Source organism: Dipteris shenzhenensis, chromosome 1 (assembly GCF_047967505.1).
Source record: "Dipteris shenzhenensis isolate YYH24624 ecotype China chromosome 1, Dip_SZ_1.0, whole genome shotgun sequence".
NCBI classification, from domain to species: domain Eukaryota; kingdom Viridiplantae; phylum Streptophyta; class Polypodiopsida; order Gleicheniales; family Dipteridaceae; genus Dipteris; species Dipteris shenzhenensis.
This window is the reverse complement of record NC_141596.1, coordinates 261,404-280,847: the sequence shown is the minus strand read 5'-3', so window position 1 is coordinate 280,847 and position 19,444 is coordinate 261,404. Positions and strand designations below refer to the sequence as shown.

General features: G+C 46.3%; 1 protein-coding gene across 1 annotated transcript in view; it reads left to right on the top strand.

Moving 5' to 3' along the window:
* Positions 1–17,330, top strand: part of LOC147905221 (ABC transporter A family member 2-like) — a 118,028-nt gene extending 100,698 nt beyond the window's left edge. Inside the window, exon 16 of the mRNA XM_087378756.1 lies at positions 17,052–17,330. Within this exon, the coding sequence (XP_087234882.1) occupies positions 17,052–17,330 (279 nt within the window). The remainder of the gene's footprint in view (positions 1–17,051) is intronic.
* Positions 17,331–19,444: the final 2,114 nt, after the last annotated feature.

Genomic DNA, 19,444 nt, shown 5'->3' with positions numbered 1-19,444 from the left:
TTGCTGTGTGGTATAAACAATAGAGATGTCAACCTCTACAGCCTCTTCAGCCCCTGCTTTCCCTTCCTCCTCCCTCAGTTTTCTCTCTTTCACTATCCCTAACTTTGGAGAGTCTGGGAACCTGGACGAGACTAATTACCCGATCTAGAAAGTGAAGATCCGGTGTCATTTAGTGGCTCGGAAGTTGTGGAAGCTGACCACGGGAGTGGAGTCAAAGCCGGAGGACATGGTGGATAGGAAAGGGGAGATACTCATGGCAGTAGACAGAGAGGAGCTTGAAGCTTGGGAAGACAGAGATGCCCATGCCCTAGCAATAATCATAGGGACTACAGCGGACTCCGTGCTTCCGCATATCCAGCTGGCCGAGATGTTGGTAGAGACGTGGGCCACCCTGAAAGATCTGTACGAGACGGACAACACCTCCCGGATTTTGCTTCTTCAGCATCAACTCTACAATCTTGATATGGAAGAAGGAGATACGGTACATAGCCATTTGACGAAGGTCAAGGTGGTGAGGGATCAGTTGGCAACAGTTGGTCAGAAGACAAACTCATGCCATTTGGCCTTGATGGTACTGAGGAGACTGCCTCGGAGTTTCAAGAGCTTTGTTACGACTGTGACAGCAGGACAGAGGATCAAACCTCTGACATTTGAGGAGTTGGGTCCGTTACTGCTACAGGAGGAAGCTCAGGAGAAGCCCTACAATGAGGATAAAGACGACAAGGCGATGCTGGCGAAGGATTCCGCTGGCAAAGGAAAGGGCAAGCCTAACAGTGGCAAGTCCAAGAAAGATGACTCTGACGATGAGGGGACTTCAAAGAGGAAGCATAAGAAGAAGTGCTTCTATTGTGATACGCCAGGACATTTTGCAAAGGACTGCAGAAAGAAAAAGGCGGATTAGAAAAACAAAAAGGAGTCTAACTCAAATTCAGAGGGAGAGGCCAAAGCAAATGTGGTAATCAAGGAGTTGTTCCTGGTGACATCACCGAGTGTTACCGAGGTCAGATATGTTGATCTAGAAATCACAGTGAGGATGTCTGACATAGAGATGTGGGTCGACGAGGAGTCAGATGCCTTTGTGAAGGTGAAGGACAGCATGGAGCGCTTGGTACCTTCCAGGTGTGTGGCTGTCGACACTGACACGATGGTGGATTCCATGGAAGGCCCTGGGGTCTCATGGTCAGATGGATGCTGGAGTTCAGAAGGGGACAATACAAGGCAAACATTCAGGCAGTACAATAGTCTGGTATGTATTTGATATTCTGCATTTGAGCCTTTATAGCATGCTGTGGAGAGACTCTGCTCTTCATTTGTCTCAGGTGATACGAGATTGGAAGGAATTGGCCTTCTTCGAAGGCAGAAGGGGAAGTATTGGTGCTTCTTCAAATCTCGGATGCAGATTGCTAGAAGGTGATGGACAAAGAGTACTGAAGCCAGAAGAGTACCTGCTTGAGAACTCGGCGAGAGTTCATGGTCTAGGTTATCTGGAAATATTCATTGGTTGCAAACCTTGCCACAGGAAGGACGTGGAAACATACCCTCAGAGCATGGTGCCCGGAAGACTCCAGGTTGTTCATTCATTATGAGGGGGACGACTGGAAGATCGTGATAGCTGGATTGCTTGAGTTCGAAGGCGGGAACGTGACTGAAGGAGGTGGTGCCAGGAGGTGCTACCAAAGATGGACTTGTGTACCAGGATGGTGTGTGGAGGCGCGACCAGACCCGGTGGAGCAAGAGCCACTGGATGAAAAGCCAGGAAAAGATTTTGACACCGAAAGGTTCCAGAGAACTACGACCCGGGAGTTACTGGAGCATCGTCATCAATGTGTTGGCATTGGGCCGAGATGTGTCGGTGAGAGGGGGTGTTGGAAAGGTCACCTCCCCATCTGTAAGCCCCCATATGAGGAGAGCATGGGGGGGGGTGAACCTAGGGTTTGAGTGTCTGTCACATGGGCATCTGATTGGATGCCATGTGGACAAGAGCCAGAAGGGATTGAGTGATAAGATGGGGCTGCCACATGGACAGCATCTTGGCTGTCATGTGGGCAATGCATCTAGAGCTGTTGTGGGCAAGAATCAAAGAGATGGAGGGTACCTGGAGCTAGGATGGATCTGCAGCAGCAAAAGGCAAAGCAGTAGCCAGCACAAGGAACCCGGAACAAAAAGCGATCACATGGCGCTGACATCTACAGGGTGTACGGCTCTATGCGGAACTGGAAAAGGGCCTGGCAGAGGCGCAGTTATGGCAGTTATGGCAGAGGCGCAGTTATGGCAGCTTTATATAGGGCTGGGCCCTTGCCTAGATTGGAGTGCCAAGGGCCCTAGAAGTGCGGGCCCAAAAGCCCTGGGTTGTGAGCCCTTATAGGGCTGGACCAGCCAGACTGGTCGGCCAGTCTGGTCGGCCAGTTTGCTGCAGGCTGGTCGGTATTTTTGCCAGCCCTTGGGGCCCTATAAAAGGACGTCCTTGTGGCCTCACTTCTCATCACTTGGAGCAGCAGTTCAGGGAGCAGAAGGAGCAGCAGATCAGCCACTTGTGGGTCTCTATCCAGAAGGAGACAAGAGAGCTGTAGAGCTGCAGACCTAGCTCAGAGTGCTGCCCACCTAGGCTGGTACAAAGACAGCAAGGTGGAAGGGATCTGGACGGAAAGTCTACAGAAGCTCGAGGTGGAGCACGCGGGCTCGAGTCTAGAGATAGCCAGCAGATAGGAGAAGGACCTTGTGGTAAGATCAGAGGACCACATCATTGGTGGGACTCTAGATCTGTCTCTTTTGTATTGTGTCCATAGTTGTGGACGGAAATATATATTTTGGTAGTTTCTTTATCTGGTTGGTTCATTGTCTATTGATGAGTCTGCACATCTATTGAATGCACATAAGTAAAGAAGTTTGTGATTCCACACCCCACACCACACACTGTGTGAGCTCCTGGGCATTACTATAAGTATTCCGTTGCGTGTACCCTCTGTTGGGTATTTTCTAACATGGTATCAGAAACCAAAGTGACTGGGGCTGGTGGATCTAAAGGCCCCTCCTGATGTGGAACTGTAGTGTCTGGGGCTGCAGCAACATCCACCTCTAGAGTCTGGAAGGCGTCTGTCTGAACAGTAGGATCAAAAGTCTCCTCCTGAGGTAAGGGAGCCGCTCTGATAGCTCTCCATCATGGTACTGGGTGTGCTGCGGGCATTGGGTGCCCTGCTGCCCCTGGTGGTCTTGGGGTGCACGAAGCAGAGCGCCCTGTTGCTCTTGGTGGTCCTGGAGTGCGTGGTATAGGGTGTTGGGGAGGTGCAGTTGTGGTAGTACGTGAAGGAGCCGCACCAGAAGACCTCTTGGGTCTTTTTCTCTTCCTTGGGCAGTCTCTAGCAATGTGCCCAAGGGTCCTGCAAATCATGCACTGGTCCTATCTACCTGAAATCTCGACTCTCTGTCGAAAGAGAGAGCTGTCTGGATGCTGAAGCATAATGTGGTCATCTGAGATGTTAGGGTCAGAGACAATGACCCTAACACGAGGCACCTCGTCTGCACTGACTGCCTCTGGCGAGGAAGAAGGCATGCCAAGAAGGAAGGGGATCTCCGTGACCACTCCGAATGTGGCTCCGATAGTGGCAAGCAGTCGATGCCTGTCCTCCTCGATCGGATCGAAGCCCAAGGTGTAGGGCAAAAGAAAGATCCTCCTCGAACCCAAAGCCAGGGGATTAGCTTTGAGAACAAGGGCTGTGGACTTATGGGAGTCGAAAACCACTTGGAAGAATCCACGTCCCAAAAGTCGAATATCCCTGAGGTGAGGGGCAAGGTCTCCTAGTAACGTCGCCAGCATCCTGTCTCTAGCCTGTGATCTGGAAGGGTGTGACCCAAAGATGCGGGCGAAAAGTGATGTGGAGCCCTCTAATTCCACATCTTTTTTGAGCTGCTGCAGCTCGTCTTCTGAAAAAATGACGGTTCTCGTAGCCGGTGGAGGTGGACGGAGATTGGCTGAATGGGAATCTATTCGCCAATCGATGTGAAAAGGCCGATTCCAACACTGAAAAGGCTCTGTCCGTGAAACTACTGCCCAGGACGCCCTGAACACGGGCGCAGGAAGAAGGAGAAAGAGAGGGTAGGAGAGAGGGGAAGGGAAGGAGAGGATAGACTGAAGGGAGAGACGGAGGTAGGCTGAGGGGGAGGCGTGGGGAGCTGAGTTAGGAAGGAAGGGGGCGGGGAGGGAGAGGGAGGAGGTTTTTTTTTTTGGGGGGGGGTCTCCTTGGGGGGGAGAGCAGCGGGGGGGGGAGAGGGAGGCGGAGGGAGGGGGGCGGGGGAGGAGAAGGGGGCGGGGGGGCTGGCGAGGGACAGGGAGGGCGGAGGAGAAGGGGGCAGCGGGGAGGGAGAGAGCAGTGGGGGGGGAGAGGGAGGGCGGGGGAGGAGAAGGGGGTGGGGGGGCTGGCGGGGGAGAGGGAGGGCGGAGGAGAAGGGGGCAGTGGGGAGGGGGGCAGCGGGGAGGGGGGGGAGAGGGATGACGGGGGAGGAGAAGGGGGGCGGGGGGGCTGACGGGTGGGGGAGAGGTAGGGCGGGGAGGGAGAGGCAGGGGGCAGCGGGGGGGGAGAGGGAGGGCGGGGAGGAGAAAGGGGAGAGGGAGGGTGAGGGAGGAGGGAGAGGGGGCTGGCGAGAGGGGAGGGAGAGGAGCAGCAGCAAGGGGGGGAGAGGGGGCAGCGAGGGAGAGGGAGAGAGAGGGGGGGCTGGCTGAGAGAGGGAGAGGGGGGGGCAGTAGCTCACGGGGAGGAGGAGCAGCAGCTCATGGCGAGGACGAGAACCGAGTCTCATGATTTGAAGGTCAACTTGGGTAAAACCAAGGTTATGATCTTCAATACATCTCGAGCCGTCATGCGCAATGAGCATTTCGCATTTGATGGGTCCCTGTTGAGGTAGTTTCATCATACACTTATCTGGGGGTTGTCTTTTCCGGACCCATCTTCACCATGAGACCCGCGATGCAGGCGCGCTTGAGCAGAGGATATGCTTCATTGGCTAGACTAGAGAGGCAGTGCTTCCGCTCTCACTTTCAGGATCCACGGACCAGCTGCTTTTTGACTCCTTGGTCCGCCCAGCAGGGATGTATGGCAGTCCATGCTCGGGGCCAAACTTGTCAGATACAGAGTGGGGGCCAGGGTGGAGCGGCTACAGGTTCTCATGTTATCACGGATGATCCATGGTAACCATCCGCCCCTCACCAGATCATTCGAGTGGAGTTTGGGTCACCCCCATTACATATCTGTACCGAGTCAGGGAGTTCAGGCGTAGCAAGATACCAAGCTTCGCTTTGAGAATTGTTAAGGAACCATGCCCAGTTACCACTTTCTTCAGTCTGGACACACTGGTAATCAGATACCAAATCTGTCTGAGTTATCGCATAAGTGGCTCTCGTCGTGCGCTGCTCGTCTTCCACACCTTCAAATCAACGACGAAATATATGACACCACAAGATTACAACAGCTAGTCCCTTCCCACGATGCCAGTCCTAAAGGTAACCAAGTTGTAAACCTGCGACTGTACGCGATCCTACCATCCTTTCACACATAACTCCAAGGTTGACGAACTACTGGATATAATGTGAACCAGATGACACAAACAGCCCGTGAGCTTAAAAGCATACGCCTAGCCAAGCCCAAAACCTCTCGTGATCCCCCTTTTCCAATCACCTGCGGCTCTGATACCAAATCTAACACGAAAATTTGCTTGCTCCTAAACTATTTCGTCGAATCACGGGTGCAAGCACATTCAATAACCTCCCAGCCAACCTCGGTGGTAGCAAGCTCTAGAATAATAAATCAGATCACATGAAAGCTTCAACTTCAGCTTGCTTATTCCCAACGAGCCCCAAAATTCCCTAGATGGATCTAGTATGCCACATGTCTTCATTTTAATGCATCATTTACCCCTCTCTTGGGATATCATTGAAACCATTTTCCCCTAGGCATATTTCATGCATTTAGGTCCCTTAGCCTTAGATCCACCTAGTCTAGTGCCATGTCACCCTCACCAAGGACCTTGACCTTTATTCCTTTTTTATCATTTACATGAAGCCCAAACAAATATAATACAAACATTGATCCTTTAAAGGAAAATGTCGACTGACCCTTCCGAGGTCATGTTACCTCGACTTGAGCGTAACAACCTCCTTTCCAGTATAGCATGGATGCTCCTTTCTCTCCCCTCCTATCACACAAGGTCAACCAGGTTATTCGTGAGGATCTACTACAGCTACACACATTCCGGACTTGGTTGGGCCCGAGTGATCTTCTAGTGAAGCTGGGCTTCTACAGAGATCACTTCTTACATATCACAACGGAGGGTTTCATTGATCCACCAGGATACACGCAGATTCACCTACCCCACTCGCTGAGGATCTCCCATGGGCAGTTCCGGGTCTCTTCACATAGACTTCATATCGAGAGCGGCAGAGCAGAGCGGTTACCCAGGGAGAGGCACATATGCACACTTCATCTTCAAGTGTCCTGTTTACTATGAGATCCGAGGGCATTTCTACTGCCTCTTCAAAGAGAGTTATTGGATGTTGGCCCGTTTCCTCTCCTACCCAGACCAGCGATGTTTGGCTGGTTTCATTCATGAGGTGCTCAAACACCGCGATAGGATACTCCAAGCACGGAGACAAGAACAGACTTCTCCCTCAACTGATACCTCTCTGCGTACAATAGTATCTATATCATTAGATCAGCCAACCGTGATCCCTCATCTCCTAGGCGGTTAATGAATGTCATGATCTCATCGATATATAGCCATAATAGTGTCGGCAAAGTGCATTTTTGCCCTTAGGTCTTGCCATAATTTTTGAAGCATCTTCTGTGTCACTAACTCCCTCACATGCATCCTCTGGTGTATCAGCAACTGTTATACTCCATAATTCCATCCATTTCATCCCATCTCAAAAGCTATGCCTTGTGAGGTATCCTGCTGGCATCCGTCTTCTCAAATTTGCATGAATTGGCATAATGCCTCCCCTTTGACAGGTATCGTATCCGTCTCAGCCAGTAGGATGGGGTAGGGTGAGCCTTAACCCCCAACTTCCCTATGAGAAATCTCTTATGTTAAGTTTTTGTTCTTTTCCAGCAGGTCCAAGAGAGCGCTGGAGCCCATGCTATTAGCATAAAGGGTCACTGTTTGTACAAGCAGGGGAGTCCACGGACCTTCGTCACATGCACCAAGGTCAAGCCCGGGTGGCAGTGACAACTGGCTATCTAGCCTGCCTAAAATGGCCCAAAAGGGCCTGGTTTTATAGACAAGGGCCAGCACCCTGGTCGGTCAAAACCGACCAGCCAGTCAGTTGTGCTGGCCCAAGGTTGGCTGGTTCCCAGCCCTATATAAGGGGCCTTCAGCCCTTCTTTTCACTCACTCAGCCTTCCTCAGTTCAAGACTCATCTCCCAGCCTCCAGCCAGCATATGTGTGAGGTTTGGGTGTCCTATTTCTGCAGCATAGTTCCATCTCCCGCATGTCATAGTTAGGGGAGTGGTCTCAGCACAGTTTTGTATGCCAATATGTATAAATAAAGCAGTGTGCTGTACTATAGTTAGATAAATCTCATGTGTCTCTCATGCTTGAGTTACCTTTTATATTCTTCTATTTTCCACACAGCAAGTCTCCGCATGTTACATTTGGTATCAGAGCAGTATGGTTCCTTCTAGCCTGAGTTAGGTTGGAGGGAGACCTGCCAGCAAAGCTTAAGTTATGGAGACTCGGTTAGAAGAGGAGGGAGTATGTTTGGGATATCAAAGAGACCACATCATCTATTTTAATAAGCAATAATAGAGCATACCCTGCAATTTGGACACCTTCTCTTAGATGTAGTCTCATCCAACCTTCCAGATCATCGATAAAAAGAACAAGAAGAGTTGGCGAGAGGAGACAGCCACTTTCCCTTTGGAGCATGATGGAGCATGATCCATCCACAAGTGGTGCTAGCTCAGCTAATACTTTCTCATATAGATGGTATGTGGCCTCTTTAAGTTTGTGAAGCTTTTCCAAGCTTTCCCATTGTTTCTTGCATGGAACCATGTCAAAGGCTTTCTTGAAATCTAAAAAGCAACAAAATACAGCCTCTTTCTCATGCTTGGCTCCTTTTGATGTAGTCACTAAATGGTCAAGACATGTATTCCTGAGTGTCTGCAGAAGTCTCCTAGTGCATCCAAATGTGCTTGCATTCTATGCCTGCTCTTTGCAAAGAAGACCACATCATCTATGTAAATAAGCAATGGTAGAGCATACCCTGAAATTTGGACAGCTCTACTGTGTATTCTCATCCAATCTTCTAGATCATTGATAAAAAGAACAAGAAGAGTTGGCGAGAGGGGACAACCACTTTTCCTTTGGAGCATGATCCATCCACAAGTGGTTGTGCTAGCTCAGCTAATACTTTCTCATATAGACGGTATGTAGCATCTTTAAGTTTGTGAAGCCTTTCCAGTCTTTCCCATAGTTTCTTGCGTGGAACCATATCAAAGGCTTTCTTGAAATCTAAAAAGCAACAAAATACAGCCTCTTTTTTATGCTTGGCTCCTTTTGATGTAGTGACTAAATGGTCAACTGCTGTTTTGGGTGGAACCCTACCTAGGATGGTGCCTTGACCCTGTGTCTCTGCCCATCAGCTAATTTTTGCTCAAGAATAGTGCCATCAGCTTGGCTGCTCATCATGCTTGTGTGGTAGTTTTTAGCCATCTTGCTGTCTCATCCTTTGTGGATCGGTACAATCCTGCTGAACTGCCATTCTGGGGAAAACCCCATATTCATAAGCATGTGAGCATATATTCTTTGTCTTCTCCCCCCCGCATGTGAGCATCTCCACTATTAGCCCTTGTGTGTCTGGAGCCGTCCCATTTGCTAGTTTTTTCAGCCCTTTTCACACGTTTGCTTCTCTTAGGATGTTGTTTGTTGCTTTGATCGAAAAGTCATGATCTACTTGTTAGAATTATAGATATAATTCAGCAGTGACCAATGTAATTTAATAAGCTAGTTAGGGGCACTTTTTTTCCCCCTAACCGCAGTTAGTTCACTAACTATGGTTAGTGACTACTAAGGTTTTGTCACTAGGATAAAACCTTATCTCTCACACTTTCAGTTGTACTCTTTACACTCTTCTATTGCAACTCAACTTCCAAGCTTTCAGCTCTCCAGCTCTCACTCTCTTGCTCTCTCTCACTCTCCATTCTCTCACATTTGGTATCAGAGCATTTGATCCAACTCCCTGCTTCTTCCCCGTTCAGCTCCAGCCTACAACCCACGACCCTGCTGCTACACCTCGCCCGTACAGTCCGTACGACTGTACGACATCCGTACTTCGTCTCCGCACGTCCGTACCCTGCCGTACCGTACCCGCCGTACAGATCTGCAACACACAGGGCGTCATACATCGCGTCTGTACAAGTGCCGTACAGTCCGTCGTCAGACTGTACGGTTCGCCGTACAGTTTCGTACCTGTACGTACAGCTCGCTGCCACCAGCCCTACAGTTTGCTGTCACCGCCCATACCAGCACGTACCTTCTCCGTACTTCCGTACAGTACTTCCGTACTGGTCCTGCTTTCGTACAGCAGGTAATCCTCCGTACAATCTTTGATTCCGTACAGAAGAAACTCGCAGGTGATCTTTGGCAGGCACATTTTGCAGACATCCATTGTTTGGCTCAGTTTTTTGGGAGTACATTTGGGGCATTTTGTTTGTTGTAGACATTGCAATCATTTTGTAGTTTCGGAGCTACACTTGGAGCAAACATTGCAGATTTGGTCTGAAATTTGGGGCTTTCTGCTGAAATTGCAAAATTTGGGGCTTTTTGTACTTCTGCCCCTTTCTGGTTGCAATTTCAAGCTCGAAATTTGGGGCTTTCAGTTTTGCAGTACAATTTCTTGAAGAAATTTGGGGATTTTGTAATTACACTACAATCTCACAGTGAAATTGGGGGCTTTTGCAGACAGAGCGCAATTCTTGCAACATTTGGGGCTTTTGATCAATTTGCCCCTTTCAGGTTGCAATTTCAGGCCTATTTTGGGGCTTTTGTGTTGGGAGAGCAATTTCTAGAGTTTTCAGTTCATACTGCCTTTCTTGAAGTGTTTTGCAGCACTTTTGGCAAATTCTAGAGAGTTTTTGATGCTTGGACAGATTTCTGACAGTGCAAGTACAGAAATCTGAGTTGCATTTACAGCCGGTGCTTGGCTGTGTTTTTTGGGAGCTGTGCATTTCGTTCCCAGTAAGGGAATTCAGTTTTGTATCTGCTTAAATCTCTTTCTCAGATATGGCCCAGCAAAATCAGAATGACTTCCAGTTCGGTGGTCTTTCACAGGAAGACAAGTTGGATGGTACCAACTACTCCCTCTGGAGTTTTATGGTACGCAATATTCTGATTTCTCGCAATTTATGGGATTATGTGAATGGGGGTGAGATCCGACCAACAGGTATGGCACCTAATACCCCTCCTCAGCAAGGAGGTGGAAGAGGTCGTGCACAGGGGGCAGCTGCAGAACAAGTTGTTGGTGCAGCTATGGCCACTACTCTAGATCAGAAGAGATGGGATTCAAGAGATGCCTTAGCTTTGTCATGCATCTCTCTTTCAGTGAAAAGATTTATCATTTCGCATATCTGGTCGTGTAAGAGCTCCAAGGCAGCATGGGATATTTTAGAAAGCATGTATGCAGCCCAGAATGATGCAAGGGTATCTTTCTTGAAAAGAGAGTTAAGTAATACACATATGGAAGAGGGAGACTCCATGTCAGTCCACCTCACAAAGCTACAGGATCTCAGAGAGCAATTGTTAAACATAGATGAAATTATTCCTAATTCAGAGATGATTACAACCACTCTGAATTCTCTTCCTGAGTCTTATCTCAACTTTCATACCTCGCTGAACTTATCATTGAGGGGGGGTGCAAATCCTCTCACTTTTCATGAGTTGATAGGACTTCTGCTTCAGGAAGAGCAGACCAGGAAAAACTTGGCTTCACGTGCAGGTGAACAAGCCATGCTCTCAAAGTTTAAATCAAAAACAAAGGGACAGGCAAAGACATCAGTAAATCAGCCTTCCAGTGGGTCAGGACAGCCTTCACAAAAGGCCAAAAATGATGCAAGTAAGCCCAAGAAGAAGGGTTTTTGTCACTACTGCAAAAAGCCAGGTCATCACATTGCAGAATGCAAGAAAAAGATTGCAAAAGAGAAGAAAAACAGCTCCGGTATGGCTGTTTCAGATTCAGCTCCTCATGCATCTGACAGTGGGGATGCTGCAGCCAACTTTGTTGGATAGGATTATGCCTTTTTATCTTGCATTTCAGATTCAAGGCTGGCTGTTCCAGATGCTCGGGATAGTACAGCCACTTGTAATGATGATACTTATGCATTTTTGACTTGCAGTTATGACTCTTCTACGTATGCATCTGCTTTCAATGTCAATGAAACACTGAACACTTGGTATTTTGACAGCGGTGCATCCAAACACATCACTTCTAGGAAGTGTCTTTTTACTTCCTTGCATCCACCTCCCGTTGGTAAGAAAGTCACTTGTGCCAATAACTCATCATATTCAGTACGTGGCACAAGAGATGTTGAGCTCACTGCCATTGATGGCTCAATTTTCAGACTTTCAGATGTCTTATATGTGCCTCGTATAACCAAAAAATCTTCTTTCAGTGTCCACACTTAACAGAGCTGGATTTCAGGTCATCTTTGAGGATGACAAATGTGCTGTCCGAGACAGGAAAGATGATTATGCCTTAAGATTATCTGGTACTCTGCTGCGTGGGCTTTTTCAGCTTGATCTTTTTGAGAAAAGAGCAGCCCATGCTCTTGCAGTTTCTACCCCTACAGCCGCCATGCAGAATGCAGAATTATGGCATGCCCGATATGGCCACATGCATTACAACAACTTGATGACACTTCAGAAGCATTCCATGGTTGATGCATTGCCACCTCTTGAGATACCTCCTCCACATGCCTGTGAAGGGTGCATTTTAGGCAAGATGCATAGATTTCCCTTCAAGAAGGATGGTTCAGTTAAAGCTGTCCGCAAATTACAGCTTATACACAGTGATGTCTGTGGTCCCATGAGGACTCCATCGTTGGGTGGTCATCTCTACTTCGTTACATTTATTGATGATTACTCCAATTTCACTTGGGTTTTTGGGCCGAAACGCAAATCAGAAGTGTTCACGGCGTTTAAACACTTTTCAGCCATGGTTGAAAATGAAACCGGACTCAAGATACAGACATTGCACACAGATAGAGGTGGGGAATACTTGTTTGCAGAATTTGATGCTTTTCTGAAAGGCAAGGGTATTGTGCATCAGCTCACAGTCAAGCTGACCCCTCAGCAAAATGGCAAAGCTGAGAGGAAAAATAGAACTCTCATGGAGATGGACAGATGTATGCTGAAAAGCAAACACATGCCTCACAAATTCTGACTTGAGGGCTTGATGTGTGCCAATTACATTTTGAATCGGGCTCCCACTAAGGCTTTAAAAACAAAAACTCCTTATGAGGTCTGGAATGGGAGAAAGCCTTCAGTGGATCACTTCCGAGTCTTTGGATGCCTTGCTTATGCTCATGTGCCAGTTGAATTTAGGCACAAGTTGTCAGATAAAGCCATTAAGTGCATATTTGTTGGGTACAGTGCAGAAAGCAAGGGGTACCGTCTCTACAATCCTGCTACACGCAAGATCATAGTCAGTAGAGATGTGATATTTGCTGAAAATTCAGCTCACTCAGGCTGAATTTCAAATGCCTTCTTCTTCAGAGGATGTCTTTGAGGGGTTTCTACCCATTGCCTTGGGTTCCCCTGCTGATATTTCTGATGCAAATCAGAATTTACAGCCACCTCCAGATGCTTTAGTTCCGCCACAGGATGTCTTGCCCCCTCCATAGGCAGTGGAACAAGTGGTGCAGCAAGAAATTGCAAACATACATGCAACAAAAACAGTCCCAAACTGGCTGTTACAGACTCTCAGGGAGAGTAAAATTGATGCTCTGTTACCTGGCAGAACTCGCAGTGCAGCAAGGCACATGGAAGGTGCTAATTCAGTAGAATCAGCATATGCAGGTACTCTTCTTGATGAGAAGGAGCCTGCCACATTCGAAGAGGCAAAGGACAATGTGCATTGGATGAATGCCATGCACGATGAGTTGCAGTCCATTGAAAAAAATCAGACTTGGGATGTTTGACCAGCAAGGCTGCACAATAGTCCTACTGAGAGCACCCTCTACATCAAGATAGATGGGGGGGAAATTTTAGTCATCCTTCTTTATGTCGATGACTTACTGCTCACAGGGTCCAATGAAGACAAAATTGCAGATTTCAAAGCTGATTTGCAGACCAACTTTGACATTGGGGCTGCTTCACTTTTATTTGGGGATCCAGTTCTCTCATGAGAGACGTGGCACTGTTATGTCTCAGTCCAAGTATGTGCAAAAACTCTTGGACAGATTTAACATGCATGATTGTAAGCCCATAGCCACTCCCATGGAGCCGGGGCTGAAACTCACAATGCATGATGCAGGAGAATTAGTTGATGCCACACTTTACAGTCAGGCTGTTGGATGCCTCATATATCTCTGCAACACTAGACCTGATATTCAGTTTGTAGTATCTCAGGTGAGCATGTACATGCACAGCCCAAAAACTATGCATTGGCAGGCAGTTAAGCGCATCTTCCGTTATTTGCAGGGCACGAAGTCTTTTGGCTTGCTATTTCCCAGGGGGGGTGACTTGCAGATGCATGCCTATAGTGATTCAGATTGGGCTGGTGATTATGACACTAGGCAGTCCACTAGTGACAATTGTTTCTTTTTGGGTAAATCTTGCATTTCCTGGCTGAGCAAGAAACAATCTACAGTGGCTACCTCATCATGTGAAGCTGAGTACAGGGCAGCTTTCACAGCAACAGTTGAATGTGTATGGCTGCGACGTCTATTGCTGATCTTCATCTGTCTTTGGAGGGTCGTTCTCCAATTCGCACTGATAGTCAGAGTGCCATTGCAGTGGCAAAGAATCCAGTGTTTCATGCTCGCACGAAGCACATTGAGATTCACTATCACTACGTCAGAGAGAAGTTGCATGCAGGAGAGATCAGTATGATCTTTGTGTCGACACATGACAATGTTGCAGATATTTGCACCAAAGCACTACCACATGAAAAGTTTGAGGCATTTCGCAGTGCCCTGAACTTATATCCTTTTGGTGATTGATCAGCCTTGTACATGACATTGGCACTGCAGGGGGGTGTTAGAATTATAGATATAATTCAACAGTGACCAATGTAATTTAATAAGCTAGTTAGGGGCACTTTTCCCTCTTTAAGAGGTTTTTCCCCCTAACCGCAGTTAGTTCACTAACTATGGTTAGTGACTACTAAGGTTTTGTCACTAGGACAAAACCTTATCTCTCACACTTTCAATTATACTCTTTACACTCTTCTATTGCAACTCAACTTCCAAGCTTTCAGCTCTCCAGCTCTCACTCTCTTGCTCTCTCTCACTCTCCATTCTCTCACACTACTTTCTCTTCCCCCTCCCTTTTCTAGAGGTCTTTGAAGAACTGTATCATGTCTTCCCATGTTGCTTTCCTCTCCTGAGGTTTATTGCCATAAAAATTTTGAAAAACTTCCTAGGGCTTTGTTTTAGCTCCTCAAAACTTTCAAGTGGCTTGCTTTTAAGAAATAATCTCTTTTTGTTTCTAAGCTTGAGCTTTGCCCTCGTTCTAGGCTGTCTCTGCTGTTTTCCAGGCCCTATTTGCATCTTTACTTTCCTGGTCGTACCAGTGATTGCATGGCATTCCAATGCTTCTTCCCTTGCGTCTATCAAAGCATTTTTGGGCTGTTATCTGCAACAAATCCAGTTATGTATTTGTTCATTTTTCATGGCAAGTAGATGGCATTTGACCTTGTGCTAGTGCTGTCTCTATTTCCCTCTCATAAATATATGTGTTTTTGTAATCCATTCTCAGCCTTGATTATACAGTAATTCTCTATTTTTTTACAGCATCTTTTGTTCCTATGATGCCTAGAGACATTGCTCTACGGTCGGAGAGTCTCCCCTTTAATCTTGAGGTACTGAGTATGTGCCTTGCATGCGGGCTGTCAATTACACGTGATCCTTGAGGGATTTCGCAGGTGTGTCCTTCCGTTTCATTGAAATATGTAGAGTTATTGCAAACTTGTAATCCAAAGCATCCACATAGGGTGAGGATGCCTCCCCATTTGGGTGATTTCCCTGGCATCCCTTGATGTTCTTTTCCAGTCCTTTCTTTCTTCATTCTCTTCTATTTCTTCCATCCATAAGGGGTCGCTTCCCTCCATTGTAATGATGCCTTGCATTGAGCCCATTCTCGCATTAAAGTACCCTGCCAAGATAATCACATGCTCTTTAGAAGTAGACTGGGAAAGAACATAAGAAGTGCTCCTCTGTCTCCACCTCCTCCTATGTCTTTGTTATCCACCGCTGTGCACAGTGCGTACTTCAGCACTTCAAATTCTGACACCCATGACGTAGTCCACTATGGTATGGCCACTTTCATGTGGGCAGCATGTGTATTGTCTGACCCTAGCCATCTTTGAAATCCGAGTACCTCACTACTGGTGCAAATGTCTACTAGCAACTATCTCCCATACTATGTGATGGAAGGTATTCTGAATTGCAGCTGAACTTGCTGAGGTGAAGTGCTCAGGCATCACCCTAGAAGTCCAAAATCTCTGTTGTGTGTCCTTGGTCCTAGCATTGAAGTTTCAGTGCGTAGGACCTCGCTGTACTGCCTGTATCTTTTGATGTCCTCATAAAGTACTAGGAATATTGATATCTTCCCTCTCCTCAAGGCAGTCCTAGTATAATCATATGTCTGTAGAGGAAAGTAGCATGCTTGCGATGTACCATGAGTGGAGGAAAGAATAGAAGGGGGTGGCTTCGAGAAGTAAGAGATGAAGGACAGCTGAAGATGAGCTTTGATGGCACCACCATTGGCAAAAATCTACCAGGCTTAAGATAAAAAGTAATTGTATATGAGCCGCTACAACACCCTAGAAGTCCAAAATCTCTGTTGTGTGTCCTTGGTCCTAGCATTGAAGTTTCTGTGAGTAGGACCTCGCTGTACTGCCTGTATCTTTGGATGTCCTCATAAAGTACTAGGAATAATGATATATTCCCTCTCCTCAAGGCAGTCGTAGCATAATCAGATGTCTGTAGAGGAAAGTAGCATGCTTGCAATGTACCTTGAGTGGAGGAAAGAATAGAAGGGGGTGGCTTCGAGAAGTAAGAGATGAAGGACAGCTGAAGATGAGCTTTGATGGCACCATCATCGGCAAAAATATACCAGGCTTAAGATAAAAAGTAATTATATATGAGCTGCTACAACAAACCTAGCATCTGATGTCCATTGCAAAATGAAACACTCCTTGAAATGCAATAGATGGATTTCCCGAAGCCCATCATATATGAGATGATAACATGTCCTCCAAATGCACGAGCTCGCATTTAGATCAAGGATCCAAGCAGGGCTAATTTAGTGTACTCTCTCTCTCTCTCTCTCTCTCATCCCGGTGTATAAGCCATCCTTCCCCATCAAGTTTAGTAAAACCCGCGTGGGTCTTGGTGGTTGAGGCTCTGGCTCTTGTCGTTGGGTGTGTGTGTTCGATCCTCGCGGTCGACGTCAGATGAGTCAAACTAGCTCCTTGGGATTGTTCCTACGACGTTAAAAGACTATCTATCTATCTCTCTCTCTCTCTCTCTCTCTCTCTCAACGTCATGGTGTGTGTGTTCGATTCCCGTGCTTCGGACGAGTCTATTCGGCTCCTTAGCATTGTTGCTACGAAGTAAAAAAAACTCATATCTCATATCTCCTTTCTCTCATGCATGTGCGAACGTGCACACACGCATTCCAGTAGGATCTAAATTTGTGGCTGATCCACACATGCATGCATTCACGAGCAAGCTTGCATGCACACACGCACACCCACCCACTCACCTATTACAGTAGTAAAATTACATTAAAGCTGAAATATTCTGACAAGATGTCTTTAAGACTCACTCAACATTTCATGCAGGTTCCAATCGGAGCTGATTTTGTAGCTGTTCCCCATTCCCAGACAGAAGAACATCCGTATGGGTTGATGATCAAATTACAGTGGCAACAGGATGAGACTGGCACACTCTGCTTGTCAACCCAATCAGATCTTATACCAGCTGCAGCACCGCATCCTCATGAAGAGTTTGCTCCTGTTACCAGATCCAGGTCTAGGTCTAGCAGGAGATTTGGGAGTCGGACACAGATCCCCATTGGGCAGGCGGTGGAGCCTGACACAGTTTTAGAAGGGTCTACGTAAGTAGCATTTTTTTTTCAGTTTGGTATTGTCAGATAACTTTCACTAATTTACTGCTTTGAAAAAAAACAGTTTAATGTATTCCCAGCTTTTGGAAGCAATTCAACCTTTCATTCCTTCCATGTAGACGTATGCTATTGTCTTTGTCATCATTATATACACGGCAATCAGTATCTTCGCATCATAACAGAAAAACCATCATTTTAAGGCGGTATGAGAGAACAAGAGGTTTCCACAATCTTCACACCCTACATTTATTCATCATTTCTACCGAGGAGCCCCAATAAAACAACCTTGCCGTTGAAGGCCTTCCCATACATACTTTGTAAAACTGTGTTGTTTACTGGAAATTAACTATGTAAGCATTATCAACGAACAGGGCAACCATGGTGAACAATAGTCACATCGGAAGAGCTAGCGTTTCTGATCCCTGTGGAATCTTGAAAGAGGAAGTAGAAGTATCCTAGAGCTCATGCTGTACCCAAGCAATTAGAGATGTAGTCTGAAAGAGACATCAGAAGCATCGTTAATCTCATTGTTGACTAGACAATCAAATATGAAGTGCCTTGATTTTATTTCCTTCACACTTTGTCGAAACTCTCATCATCACAGAAGGAAGAGGCGTGGTGTGTCTTTTTGTGTACATTTAAACTCATCTAAAACTATCCCACAACACACGAGTAATAATTGTTATAGTTTCAACAGTATTCAACAGCTAAAATAATAATGTTAATGGACTAAAAGAATTGCGATGCGAACGGCTACGCCATGCCCATGAAGCCTCTCAAACAAAAAGTGGGACTTAGCTGGCTTACTTCCCATCTCAACTCTTCTCCCTTTGCATATGTGATTATTGTTGATGACGCAAAATAAATGCATAATACACATGACGCAACATCATATCTCTCCGACCCGATTGGAGTCCATCCTTGTAGTGTGTGAATAAGTTCGTTAGTCTTCTGTCTTCCAAGTGGGTCTAATATTCAGTAGGGATGGACTCCAAATTCAACCGATTGTTATAAGTATGGATGCACCATATTGTAGATAACAATCAAGCAATCGAAAGTACGTTTCGATCAAGGCAATTCTTTATAGAGGCAAGAGGCGTATGACCAAGCAACATATTCAAAGTTGAGAGTGCGAAGGCTCAAAGTGGTCGGACATTTGATGTCATGGAGGAGATCGATCCTCTCTCAAAATCCTACCACAATGCTCCAATCTTTCCGAAATGGTAATGGTGGTGTAAAAACCGAGTGGTCATAAGTATGAGTTTGAAAAGGGGAAGAACTAAGGATCCAATTAAGATACTAAGAGCGCATGGTAGAAACACGTGGAATATTTGCAAATTTTGTATAGGAACGTAAAAAATAATATGCGAAAATGAATGAAATGGTTTGATGACCCAAAAACTCCACATGGAATGTGGAGCATATAAAATACTAAAAGCAATTAAAGAATGGGCCTCAACTAGCGGAGCTTGATGCAAACGGAGATGTGCCCTATGGTGTCCTTGTCTTCCTCTCTCTACTCTTTCATAAGTAGCTGTGGTGATTATAATATTTCCTACCTTTCAACAACTTGGTTGTATCAAATAGGGGTATTGATAAGGAAGGTGAATCTTTTGGCCGTAAATTTGAGGGATGTAGTTATAGATCCAAAGGTAGTGAAGAATATTGAAGTGGATGGGTACAAGGCTAATTATGAGGATATTAAAAATGGGGATGTTAGAACGAAAGCAGCACATAAAGTTGGATAAGGCTAATTGTAATTCACTATACCCAATACATCATCAACATGCAAACAAATCCAGCACAAGAGGTGAGATAGGTTCCTTACATAAGTGCATCAAATTGGATAATGCTATTGTAGTTCCCTACATAAAATACATTGTCAGCATGTAAAACAAGTAAAGCAAAAGAGGTGATATATATTTTCCCTAAGAAGCTCAAAGGAAAAAAGCACATCAATTTGGATAAGGCTAATTGTAATTTGTGACATCCAATACATTGTTAACATGCAAGTCAAGCACAAAAGGTGAGAAACGTTCGTCCACACAAATGCAAGTACCTTCACAATGCAAACTAGGACTCTATTCCCTTTAAGCATTCATTCACTAT